Here is a 12,748-nt window from a genome sequence, read left to right as displayed (position 1 = left end):
GAGGTCCCTTGTGACAAATTGCCTGGTTCTGATTCACCCATGTTGCTACTGGCAGCCTTTTGGGGTCCCAAGGGAGAGTGGTTTGCCTGTGTCCTCCTCCTTGTCAGGTCTTAGTTCCCCGATAGTTCCCCGCTAGTTCCATGAGACTGTCAAAGCCTCCACACGGAGCCCGCCCCCCAGGAGTCAGTAAATTCCCCCAGGAGATAACCTCAAACCCAAGCTGCTCCTCCACAGCTTCCTTCCACTCCTGAATTCTGGCTTTTTAATGCTCCACCTGCTTGTTAGTGCTCAAATGTCCTTACACACAGGTTTTCTGTATCTTGTTTGTGTATTCTAAATCTCCCCAGCATGACTGTTGGTTCAAATTACCGAGTCTGTCATTAGTAAAGTGAAGGCCTAATATCCTGCTTCCGTAAATTAGAGTATTGGGTCCGCAGGGACTTGATGGTAGCTAATTAAGAGCAGAGACAACGAAGACCCAAATATCCTAATTCTGTGTCGTGTTAATTCTGTTACACCTGTACCAAAGCAAATGGCTAGATCTAGTGGCATTTTAGCATTCACGTACCCAGTGCTGCTTCTTTCTTCTGCCAGCCAGTGACCCTCTTATTGGCCCAAGAAGCTTGAAGGAAAATCCTCAGTGAACATCCTCCACCATTCATTTCCCCATATCATGAAGTTTGTATTAAATTCGTAGTAACCCTTCTTAAGTAACGTGCTACAATGTCCCCATATAAGTGTTCCATTTAAAAATTTTTACGGTTTTAGTTGATGTTTGATCATTCATTACCATTTTCCAAACTAAGGTTCTACATGTGCTTGATATCTGTAAGCCAAGAATTGATGTTCCCGAAGAGGGAAGAATTATCTGTAACTTCTTAGTGCATAACAAGCCCTCTGAAATGTAGTGCTTAGGGTAGCAAATTTACCATTTCTCGTGATTCGCTGAGTTGATTGTCCAGTTCTGTCACTGGCTGTTAACTAGGGCTCACCTCTCTGGGCAGTGGCATTTAACTTGTACAGTGGCTGAATGGCTGAGATATGTGGCCTTTCTTCATCTTAGACTTCAGTTCTAGGTTTCTTCACACGATGGAAGAAGTATTCCCAGGGGACAAAGCCTCTCGCGGCTGAGTCTCCACAAGTAACTCAATTAAAGGTTCTATTGATTAAAACAGTCACAAGGGCAGCCTGAGCTATAATACAGCAGGTAGAGCATTTGCCTTGCATATAGTTGACCTGGGTTTGATCTCCAGCATCTCATATGGTCCCCGAAGCACCACCAGGAGTGGTTCCTGATTGCAGAGTCACGTGTAACCTTTGAGTATTCCCCCCCCCCAAAAAAAAAAACAGTCACAAGGCCAGCCTGTGTTCAAGGACAAGGGTAGAAAGCCTTCCTCATGAGGGGAGGTGCTACAAATGGTTGTGGTTATGTTTTTTTCATTAAAAAAAAAAAAAGAAGAAGAAGAAGGTAAGGGGCTGGAGAGATAGCACAGCAGGTAGGGTGTTTGCCTTGCACGCGGCCAACCCGGGTTCGATTCCCAGCATCCCATATGGTCCCCGAGCACCACCAGGAGTAATTCCTGAGTGCATGAGCCAGGAGTAATCCCTGTGCATCGCCAGGTGTGACACAAAAAGCAAAAAAAAAAAAAAAAAAAGTAAGAATAAGGTCAGTGTGCTAGGCCGGCTAATGACCCGTACATCCCACCTCCAGCTCTCTTGTCACCTGCTAGGTCTCCTGCCGTTCAGTTCTGACACTACTCAGGATAGCAGATACAGAGGTGCACAGAGTGGCACAGTCCGGAAGGCCTAGGTGCTCCCAAGAGCCGGAGCTTCTGTCCCCACGGAGTCAGAGTACATCATGATCCCAAAGCAGGATGCTTTTTGGTGCCATGACTGCCTTAGTAGGGTTCCGTTACATAAGCCTGATTGATTAAATCATTGCTCCGGGGATTATTCTCCACCTGGCTGCAGAGATGAGGCAGCTGAAAGTTTCCATCCTCTAATCACATGAAGGGGTTTTCCTGGTGTCCTGTTTGCTAATCCTCAGATCCTATGAACATGTTACCTTACGTGGTGATGTGAGATGAAAGTGGTACATGGGAGTTAAAGATGCTAAACAGCTGCCTTTAAAATGGAAACTTAGCCTGCCTGCTCTGGTCAGCCCAGTGCAAATTCAGGAGATTTTCAAGAGTCAGAACCAGGTTTTCATGGGAAAGATTCAGATGTTCATCGCTGGCTTTGAAGGTAGAAGGAAGTCACTAGCCAAGGAATGCTGGCAGTCCAGAAGCTAAAAAAGGATTTTATTTGTTTCATTTTTCTTTGGGATCACATTTGGTATTGCCCAAGCACTCTTTGCCTAGGTGGATGTCTAGGGGTGCTCTGGGAAGCTTGCAGTGGCAGAGATTAAGTATGGCAATCCAGCCCTTTGAGCTCACTTCTCCTACCCAGAAAAGATTTTTTTTTAAAAAAACTATTTCTCCTGAAGAGCCTCCAGGAAGTAACTGTTCTGCAGACACCTTGATTTTTTAGTCCAGGAAGACTCATTTTAGAACTGTCTAGCAATACATTTGCTTTACTTTAAGCTACTGTATCCGCTGCAATCTGTCCCAGCAGCAAATAGCAGGGCTCAGAGGGGGAAAAAAGAACCCAGTATTGCTTTCTACCATGGAAGGCAGCATGACAGGTGGATGGATGAGCTTTGCTGCTTAGCTGCTGGGTACTCTTAAAGATGCAAGTTTATTCACCTGTCAGTTGCTCCTCCTCAAGTTATGTGCTATTCCTTTTTTACCTCCAGTGGAACTCAACACTGCCTTATTTAACAACAGAGAATTCTCTTAAAGTGACTCCTAGAAGGCACAATAACTCATTACTCTGATAAGATACATTTGATCTCTGTGGTTCGTTCATTGATAATTTGTTATCATCACTATACCAGGATATATACCAAGTTCAGTTTTATTTTGAAAAAGACTTGTAGCCTACTGCATGGTACAGAAGTTAACTGGCACAGAGGGAAGAATTTTATGCTAGGGTCTCCTTCCTTTCTTTCTTCCTCCCTCTCTCCTTTCCCTTCCTTCCTTCCTTCCTTCCTTCCTTCCTTCCTTCCTTCCTTCCTTCCTTCCTTCCTTCCTTCCTTCCTTCCCTCTCTCTCTCTCTCTTTCTTTCTTTCTTTCTTTCTTTCTTTCTTTCTTTCTTTCTTTCTTTCTTTCTTTCTTTCTTCCTTTCTTTCTTTTTTCTTTCTTTCTTTCTTTCTTTCTTTCTTTCTTTCTTTCTTTCTTTCTTTCTTTCTTTCTTTCTTTCTTTCTTTCTTTCTTTTTCTGTTTTTTTGGTTTTTGAGTCACACCCACCGGTACTCAGGGGTTACTCTTGGCTCTACATTCAGTAATCACCCCTGGTGGGCTCGGAAGATCAGATGAGGTGTCAAGGTGTAACCCAGGTCAGTCATATACAAGGCAAGCACCCTATGTGCTGTACTATCTCTCCCGCCCTAGGGTCTTCCTTTGATTCACTAACACCTACAGCGATTTTGTAACTTCTCTTACTACTCATAAGTTTTCATCTCTTTTTTGAAAAGCACAAATTAATGCAGTGGTAACAATAATGACATCTGGATACTTACTATGTACCAAAGAGATGCCTAACACTTTGCATTCATTATCCTGATTCATCCTTAACCACTGCTGCCATCTCTTCTTATTAAATTATTCTTCCATTACTTTTATTCATGATTCTGTAAATTTTAAAAAGCTACTTGATATTTATATATTTACTTCCTCCCTAGTTTAATACCCTTTCTGCTAATTCGGATGAACCCTGGAGTGTAACAATAAGATTTTAACTGAATGAATGCATGAGAACTTCCAGCCTGAAAAGAGAGGGAGATTGCATTGTTCACAGGTGCTTTCTGATGCCTGGAAAGCTAGAGGCAGAAAATTTAAAGTGACACAATTATCACCTCATGTTAGTGTCCCAAATCTCGGCTGTTTCTCTGGGGAAACTTAACCATTTGCGGATTTATTTCTTTAGGAACCATATTACGTGCGTTGCATCAAACCCAATGACAAGAAATCCCCACAGATATTTGATGCTGAGCGCTGTCGACACCAAGTCGAGTATCTTGGACTGTTGGAAAACGTGAGGGTGCGACGTGCAGGCTTTGCTTTCCGTCAGCCGTACGAGAAGTTTCTTCACAGGTAAGAAACCAGGGAGGCCTGAAAGTGTGCTGAGAAGCATGGGGTTCTCCCGTGCAGGGGCACACAGCAGCACTTTCATTCTGGTAAGACAGCCAATATGAAAGACTTTCCTGTGCCAGGTTGGGCCAGAAATTGAACTACTTTGGCTCAATTTCACTCAGTTTTTCCAGTCTCTTCTCACTTTGAGTGTAGGTACACACCTCCCTCATGAAGCTGTGAATGTAAGGATTAAATTCAGCTAACTTCAAAGCCTCAATGATTAGCAGATAATAGATATTTAATATTGCTTATCACAATGAATAGTAGTGATTATAATAATAAAATACACTGTAGATGTGCATAGGTGATGTGTAGACTGAAATCTACCTGGCTTGCATTCTGACTTTGCCATTTCCTGGTTTGTGAGGTTAAGCAAATCACAAAGCCTTTCTGTGCCGCAATTTCCTCATCTGTTTAATAAGAATAATCATTGTCACTACCTAGCAAGTTGCTGGAGAAATAGATAAGTTAATAAATATAAAAAGCAATTAGAAGGGCTAAAAGAATGCACAGCAGTTAGGGAACTTGCCTTGCATGTGGCTGAGCCAGGCTCAATCCGTGGCACCTCATGTGCTCCCCTAAGCCCTGCCAGGAGTGATTCCTGAGTGTCAAGCCAGGTATAAGCTCTGAGCACTGCTGGTATGGCTACGAAAAACAAAACCATACACACACACACACACACACACACACACACACGCGCACACAAGCACAAGCACAGATACAGATATAATAGTATCTGTCAAGTAGAAGTCACCTAAGAGATCATTGCTGTTATTTGTGATAATGATAACTGTCAACGTATATGAATGTTTTAAATTCCATCTGTTGATTTGTTTTAAATATTTAAGAATATTTTCTGTGTCTTAAATGAACATAAAATACGAGTGATCCCATTTAAAATAAAAAACCTGGAAAATTCAGGAATTAAAATAGATTAGTTGGTAAGAATAGTCTCTAAGGGGATAATAAGGACAGGAATAATGACAGAAAATAATGACAGGAAAAAGTCAGTTTCTCTAGCCTCAGAAGATTAGAGAAATGAGCTGACAAGGCACAGGGGAAAGGCTGTCTTGCAATAGAAGAGTGGATTTTATTTTTTTGAAAAGTGGATTTTCGATCCTTAGTAGTGTAGTCGGAAGTGCTGAGTGACAGAGCAGTGGTATGACAAGATTGGAGATGGGCAGATTATGTTGAACTTTGTGAACCAGCGTAAATGGTTTAGATTTTGGCGAAGTCTGCTAGACAGACACGGATTCTAGTCAGGTAGCAGCCTGATGTTTGAGAGAGGATATTTGAGAGATTCCTTTGTGTGCTATGGGACTAGAAGGCAAGGAGGATCCTGGGGAGATGACTTAACGTTAGTGGCTTAGAAATGGGGATTATTGTGGATCTTAGAGTAGTGAATAGATTTAAGTACATTTTAGGGGCAAGTTGACAAGACTTTCTTATGGATTGGCTCGATGAGAGAAGAGTAGAAAGAATGGAAGGAAAGGCAGTATACTTTGGCTTGAGCATGAGATTAAGCATGAAACTCATGTTGAGAATAAGGCACATGAGGTAAGAGAAGTTTGAGGAGGGGATATGGATGGAACTGGGTAGAGATGGATCAAGATTTGCCTCTTGACCAATGCCTACTTAAATGCTAGGTAGAAATCTTAAGTAAGCTATTTGATCTTCATAAGTAGAATTTCGGGCTGGAGCGATAGCACAGTGGGTAGGGCATTTGTTTTGCACGCAGCTGACCCGGGTTCGGTTCCTCTACCCCTCTCAGAGAGCCCAGCAAGCTACTGAGAGTATCTCGCCTGCACGGCAGAGCCTGCAAGCTACCCGTGGCGTATTCAATATGTAGGAAAAAAAAAAAAGAACAACAAATCTCATAATGGAGACATTACTGGTGCCCGCTTGAGCAAATTGATGAGCAGCGGAGTGACAGTAACAGTGACGTGGAATTTTAGGGAGAAATTCAGGTTGAAAAGAGAGACTGAATTTTGGAGTCAACAGTCAGATTTGTGATCATGCCCAAAAGGAGGTGTGTGTGTGTGAGAGAAAGAGAGAAAGAGACAGAGACAGAGAGACAGAGACAGAGACAGAGAGAGGGCCTGCTGTAGAAGTGGACTGAGTGGGAGGGTGGAAGAAGGGAAACTGGAGACTTTGGGACCAGAGCAATAGTACAGCGGGTAGGGCATTTGCCTTGCATGCAGCAGACCCAGGTTCAATCCCCAGCATCCCATATGGTCCCCCAAGCACCACCAGGAGTAACTCCTGAGTGCAGAGCCAGGAGTAACCCCTGAGCATCACTGGGTGTGACCACCCCCACAAAAAAAAAGCAAAAAAAAAAAAGAAGAAAGAAACTGGAGACTTTGGTGGTGGGAAATTACACTGGTGAAGGGATGGGTGTTGGAACATTATATGACCAAAACCAAATCATGAACACTTTGTAACTGTGCATCTCGCGGTGATTTAATCAAAAGTAAAAGTTTTAAATAAATAATAAAAATCATTCAGGTTTGTAGGGGCTGGAGCAGTAGTACAGCAGGTAGAGTACTTGCCTCACACACAGCAACCACATTCGATCCCAGCACCCCATATGGTTCTCTGAGCCCACCAGGAGTGATCCCTGAACACAGAGCCACAAATAAACCCTGAGGATCATTCTGTGTGGCAAAAAAAACAAAACAAAACAAAATTCAGACTTGTGGTCTGGCATGAAGAAATCAGGGAAGAGAATGAATAGCCGGTGAATCAGAAGAGGACTATGGGGGCTGGAGAGACAGTACAGCAGGTAAGGTGCTTGCCTTGCTCATGCCTGACCTGGGTGCGATTCCTGGCATGACATATCCCCAGAGCATCTCCCAGAGTGATCCTCAAGCATGGAATCAGGAGGAAGCCCTGAGCCTAGCTGGGTATGGCCCCCAAATCCCCAAGGCAAACAAAAGAAACAGGTATGATGTTACAGAAACCAGGAGAAGAAAGTGTTGTAAGAGGAAATGTGCAGTTACTTTATCAAAGGTTGGTGTGCAGTCAGGAAAGATAAAAGCGAGAGTTTAGTGCCAGCAAGGCATTTCAAAGGAGCTTCACATGCCTGGAGAGAGCCTCTCAGGACTGCGCAAGGGGGGCTGGGGATCAAACCCATGGTCTCAAGTGTGCAAAGCAGACTACCTACCACTGAACCACATCTCCAGACACTAAAATATTTAACTTTTTTTTTTTTTTTTTTGCTTTTTGGGTCACACCCAGCAATGCTCAGGGGTTACTCCTGGCTTTGCACTCAGGAATTACTCCTGGCGGTGCTTGGGGGACCATATGGGATGCCGGGGATCGAACCTGGGTCGGCCGCGTGCAAGGCAAACGCCCTACCCGCTGTGCTATCGCTCGGGCCCCAACTTTTTTTTTTTTTTAACAAAATAGTCACTTCCACAGAATGGGTATAGAAGGAACCTACATCAATAAATAAAGACCATTAAAAACCCACAGCCAACACAGGGGTGAAAACCAGAGTCTTTGCTTCAAGATCAAGCACAAAACAAGGTTATCCACTCCCACCACTATTATTAAACATAATAGTGGAAGTCCTACTGCTTTTTGCAATTATACGCACATCCTATTATATATAAGACACTAAAGACTCCTCCCAGAAAACTACTAGAAACAGTAAACCTGTACAATAAACAATAAACCTATAAACAGTAAACCTATACAATGAAACCTATACAATAAAACCTAAACCTGTATGATAAAACCTAAACCGAAACAATAAACCAATACAATAAACCTATAAACAATAAGCCTATAAATGGCAGACTACAAAATCTGTACACAGAAATCTATTGCATTTCCATATGCAAATAATGATGTAACAGAGAAAGAAAAAAATTGAGTCCCATTTACAATTATATTTTTAAATCAAATACCTAGGAGTTAATAAATGAGGTGAAGGACTTATTTAGTGAAAACTATAAATCACCGCTAAAAGAAATTACAGAAGATAAAAAGAAATGGAAAAAATATTCCATGTACATAGATTAGAACAATTAACATTGTTAAAATGATCATCCTGCCTAAAGCATTATACAGATTCAGTGAAGGAAAATAAAGTTCAGGCTTAGAATTTTACTCCATGCAAAATTAACTTCTCAGTTTTCTCTTAATTCTAATAATCTGTCTGAAGATCTGTGTCATCTCCTTGAAGCCGGTCATCTTGTTGGCAAGTAATGTGAGTTTAGGTTCTTCCTCCCTCATTAAACGCTTAGTTTATTGGTCTCTCTGACACAGGCATCCTTGTCTTGTTCCTGTTTATGACGAGAATGTTCCCCATTGTAAACCACAGAATCTCAATTAAAAAATAATTTTTTATTCCAATAAAACTTATTTTAAAAATAATAATCTTTTTTTAAAAAAGGAGAATGTTCCCAGCCTTTACTCTTTCTTTACAAATGCTATTTGTATTAGTTTTTGGTAAACAGACTTTATTAAATTAAGATAGTATCTTTGTTTCCCAGTTTAGTTATTTTAAAGAGTGTTGCATCTTATTAAAAGCTTTTTCTTCATGTCTCATCAGGCTAATAAATTTTACTTCTATTTCTAGTCTTTTCATAAGCTTTGGTCCTTTTCTTTCTGTGATGCTACCTAAATTTTACTGAACAGCTTTTCTGCCTTTATCATGTTTGTGTGGTTTTACTCCCATAATTTGATCCTTGATTTTTTTTTCCCCACCCAGGTACAAGATGATCTCTGAGTTCACCTGGCCCAATCATGACCTCCCCTCAGACAAAGAGGCTGTTAAAAAGCTGATTGAAGGTTGTGGCTTTCAGGATGATGTGGCCTATGGCAAGACCAAAATTTTCATCCGAACACCCCGAACATTGTTTACCTTGGAAGAACATCGTTCCCAGATGCTCCAGAGGATTGTCCTTTTTCTGCAAAAGGTAACGACGCGTTTTATGTTTAAAGATAGGTCCTAGGAGGTCAGCGAGCTGGCACAGCAGGCAGGATTCGGGTCTTACATGCAACCAACCCAGGTTTAATTCCCAGTATCATGTCATACCCCCCCCCCCAAGCCTTAATAGCCACCCTGAGCCACCAAGGTGTGGCCCCAAACCAAAATCGAAGACAGGCTTTGCTTTTATGTTTTATTTGTTGGGGGATGCAGGAGAGCTTCACACTTGGCAGGTGCTCTGAAGTTACTCACAGTTCAGTGCTTGGTCACTCCTGGTGATGCCGGGATTTGGGCCCAGAGCTGCTACATGCAGTGCATGACCTCCAGCCCTTTGAGGTCTCTCCCCTGCATGCTCTTAGTACACAAAAATTAGGTTGTGTGCTTTCTTTGATTCGAGTGTTCAGAATGGTATGCTTGCTGTGTCTGCGCACATCTTAGAGCCTTGCCCTCTCACATGGAAAACTTACTTAGTTGTATAAACTCAGTTATTTTAGACTCTGCATTCAGAAAGCATTTTGGTTTCTTGGTACTTGGAATGATGCCTGAGTTCCCCATCCCCACCCCCAGGACAATATGTATTGTACATTTTTTTTTTAATCTTGTATCAAAAGTTTGGGCAACATGTTAGAAACCACTTCCCTTACCCACCATTTTCCACATCAGCATTTTACTGAGGTGTGAACTGAATGATGCTCTTTAGATGGTGGTGTCTGTCGTCACAGATCTGCTCAGAACCCCTTATTTCATTCTCCTTTCTGTATTTCATTCATTCCACCACTTTGGTTTCCATACCGATTATATGAACCATTTTATTTGGGAGTGGGGGCTGTGAATGGGCTGTAAGTGTTGGGCCACATCTAGTGATGCTTAGGAGTGTTTCCGGCTCTGTGTTCATGAGTGAGCCCTGACAATACTCAGAAACCATATGCAATGCTGGGCATCAAACCCTGGTCAGCCATGTGCAAGGAAAAGCATCCTACCTTCTATATTACCTCCCTGGCTCTCATACGAGTCATTTTAATGTTTTTTTCAAGTATCTGTATGTTTTTCTAAATTATGTGCATCTATGAAAATGTCTGTGGGGATATAAACCAAGAGGAAAGTTGCTGGATAACAGGGCTTAAGTTATCTCAGCTTCCTCTCTAGCATGCCTGCAATTTGCTTCATCACCAGCTATGCATGGGGTGACAGTGTACCCATGCCCTTCACTGTTTCCTACAGTTGTCTTTATAGTTTATAGTACCAGACTAACAGCTATGGTTATCCCTCATTTCGACCTTATACTTTTCTGATCACCATTGAGTATGAGCATCTAATATGTATTTGCTTTTAGGGTTTTTCTGTAAATTGCCTATTCATAACTGGGGTCCATTTTCCTAACGGAGTTAGTATCATTTTCTGGTTGCTTATAGGAACTGCTTGAATATTTTAGAATTAATCCATTAAGGTTTATAAGTGTATTTTCTTATTCCTCAGACATTCTAAGGTACTTTAACCATAATATGCTTTGAGGAAGAGCATTTAATTTGACACAATTGAATTCAATTTTTGCCTTACATGTGTCCTTTGGAATTTTGGTGAGGAGGATTTTTCTAGTCAGATCACAGAGGACTGGAGGATAGCACAGCAGGTGGGCGTTTGCCTTGCACGTGGCTCCCTCTCGGAGAGCCCAGCAAGCTACCGAAACTATCCCACCCGCACGGCAGAGCCTGGCAAGCTCCCCGTGGTGTATTCAATATGCCAAAAACAGTAACAAGTCTCACAATGGAGATGTTACTGGTGCCCACTCGAGCAAATCTATGAGCAACGGGATGACAATACTATAGTGCTACAGTACAGATCACAGAAATCCTGTTTTTTATTTTCTTCTATGGACTCTACAAGTTTGCCTCTCACACTGAATTTTTTTTTCTTTTTGGGTAATGCATAGGGGTTATTCCTGGTGGTGCTCGGGGGACCATATGGAATGCTGGGATTCGAACCCGGCAGGCAAACACCCTACCCGCTGTGCTATCACTCCAGCCCCTCACACTGAGTCTTTAGTTCTTTTAGAATCCATCTATGATTGTGGTTTTTAGATAGGAATGGAGGGCCACAGAGACCCAGTTTCTCTCCCTAGCACCGGTAGGCCCCCTGAGCACTGTCATGAGTCATTCGTGAGTGCACAGCCGGGTATAAACTCAAAGCACAGCTGGGCTTGACCTAAAAGCAATAACTAAATAAATAATGATGCAGTATTGTTTTATTAAATAAGGTGAATTGTCTCAATGTCACCTACTAAATAACCACTCCTTTTCCCATTGACTTGTCCTACAATGTTTGTCATTTAATTCCCAGGTGTGTATACACACACACACACACACACTTGCAGTCTTTTTACTGCATGTTCTTTTCTTTCCATTTTTTATTTGCCTGGTTTTGCATAGAAGCTATAGTTTTTATTACAGTGTGTCTTACTCAGTGGTAGGTTGAACCCATCTTTTCTACTTGGTCTTTATTAAATTGATTAACCTATATGTAAAACTTCATTCTTCAATATAAATTTTTATATGTATTTATTGAGTTCATTAAATCCAACAGTATTTGTTATTAGGATTGTATTTATACGTTGAATTTTACAATTAATTTGAAGTGATTACATTTTTGCAGTTTTTTACAGTGATTACATTTTACAGCTCATCTTAAAAGTACAAAAGAGTTTATTTTAAATTATTTCATTGGTCCTTAGATATGAAGAGTCCTTATGAATTCATGGTTAATTCCTACATATTTTATTGCTCTTGTTGCTGCTATGGATTTGGGGGGGAGGGCACCTCAAACAGTGCTCTGGGGACTGGGGTGTCAGCTGAATGTTCAGACCCAGTGAATACAAAACTTGCTTGGGCCTCGTGCTCCTTCCTGGGAGCCATCAGGGTCATACCCAGGACGGTGCTCAGGGGCCGGCAGGGGTGTTCGGGTAACCATGCAGTGCTGGAGATTGAACTCCAGGCATCCACGTGCCAGGCATGTCCCGACCCTTGGAGCTATCTCTCTAGCTTCAAGAGCTACTAATTTCTTAGTATGTTTTCTACATGGCAGAGCTGGTGCAGAGAAATTATATTGGTTTGTGTTGGTTTACGTGTACCCAGAATGAAACTCTTCTTCATATTTGTTGATTCTAAGATTTTTCTTCTCTTCCAACTTCCGACGTGTTGGTGTTGGATTCTTCCATTTATTCTGCCTGAAACTCAGAAAAAATCTTTTGGATTGAAAGACTAAATTGTGTTTCTTCCCGAAACATCTTTCTTCAGCAATTGTTTTGTTTTAGTTTCTCCTTCTGGGAATCGAACCCAGGGCCGAACACATGAAAGACATGGGACGCCCCTGCTCAGCCACATCCTCAGGCCCCTGTTAATTACCTTTTGTAGGCTTTAATTCAGTACCTTAAGATAGCGTGTAAATTCGAAGGGTGCATCGCTGTCATAGTAAGTTATATTTATACATCTTTTCTTCTGTATATTCAAGTCCTTTCAGTACTTCCTATGGTTGCTTTGTTGTTGTTTTAAAACAACAACAGAAATTATCTTTAGAAAGATAATGA

The 12,748-nt window shown here is 41.7% G+C and overlaps 1 protein-coding gene across 1 annotated transcript in view; it reads left to right on the top strand.

Annotated features, from left to right (window-relative positions):
• Positions 1-12,748, top strand: part of MYO1D (myosin ID) — a 378,710-nt gene that overhangs the window by 164,652 nt on the left and 201,310 nt on the right. The window contains exons 15-16 of the mRNA XM_055130005.1: positions 4,027-4,193; positions 8,950-9,157. Of these exons, the coding sequence (XP_054985980.1) occupies positions 4,027-4,193; positions 8,950-9,157 (375 nt within the window). The remainder of the gene's footprint in view (positions 1-4,026; positions 4,194-8,949; positions 9,158-12,748) is intronic.

The sequence above is a fragment of the Sorex araneus genome, chromosome 3, assembly GCF_027595985.1.
Source record: "Sorex araneus isolate mSorAra2 chromosome 3, mSorAra2.pri, whole genome shotgun sequence".
Classification (NCBI taxonomy): Eukaryota; Metazoa; Chordata; class Mammalia; order Eulipotyphla; family Soricidae; genus Sorex; species Sorex araneus.
This window is presented reverse-complemented; position numbering and strand designations above follow the sequence as displayed.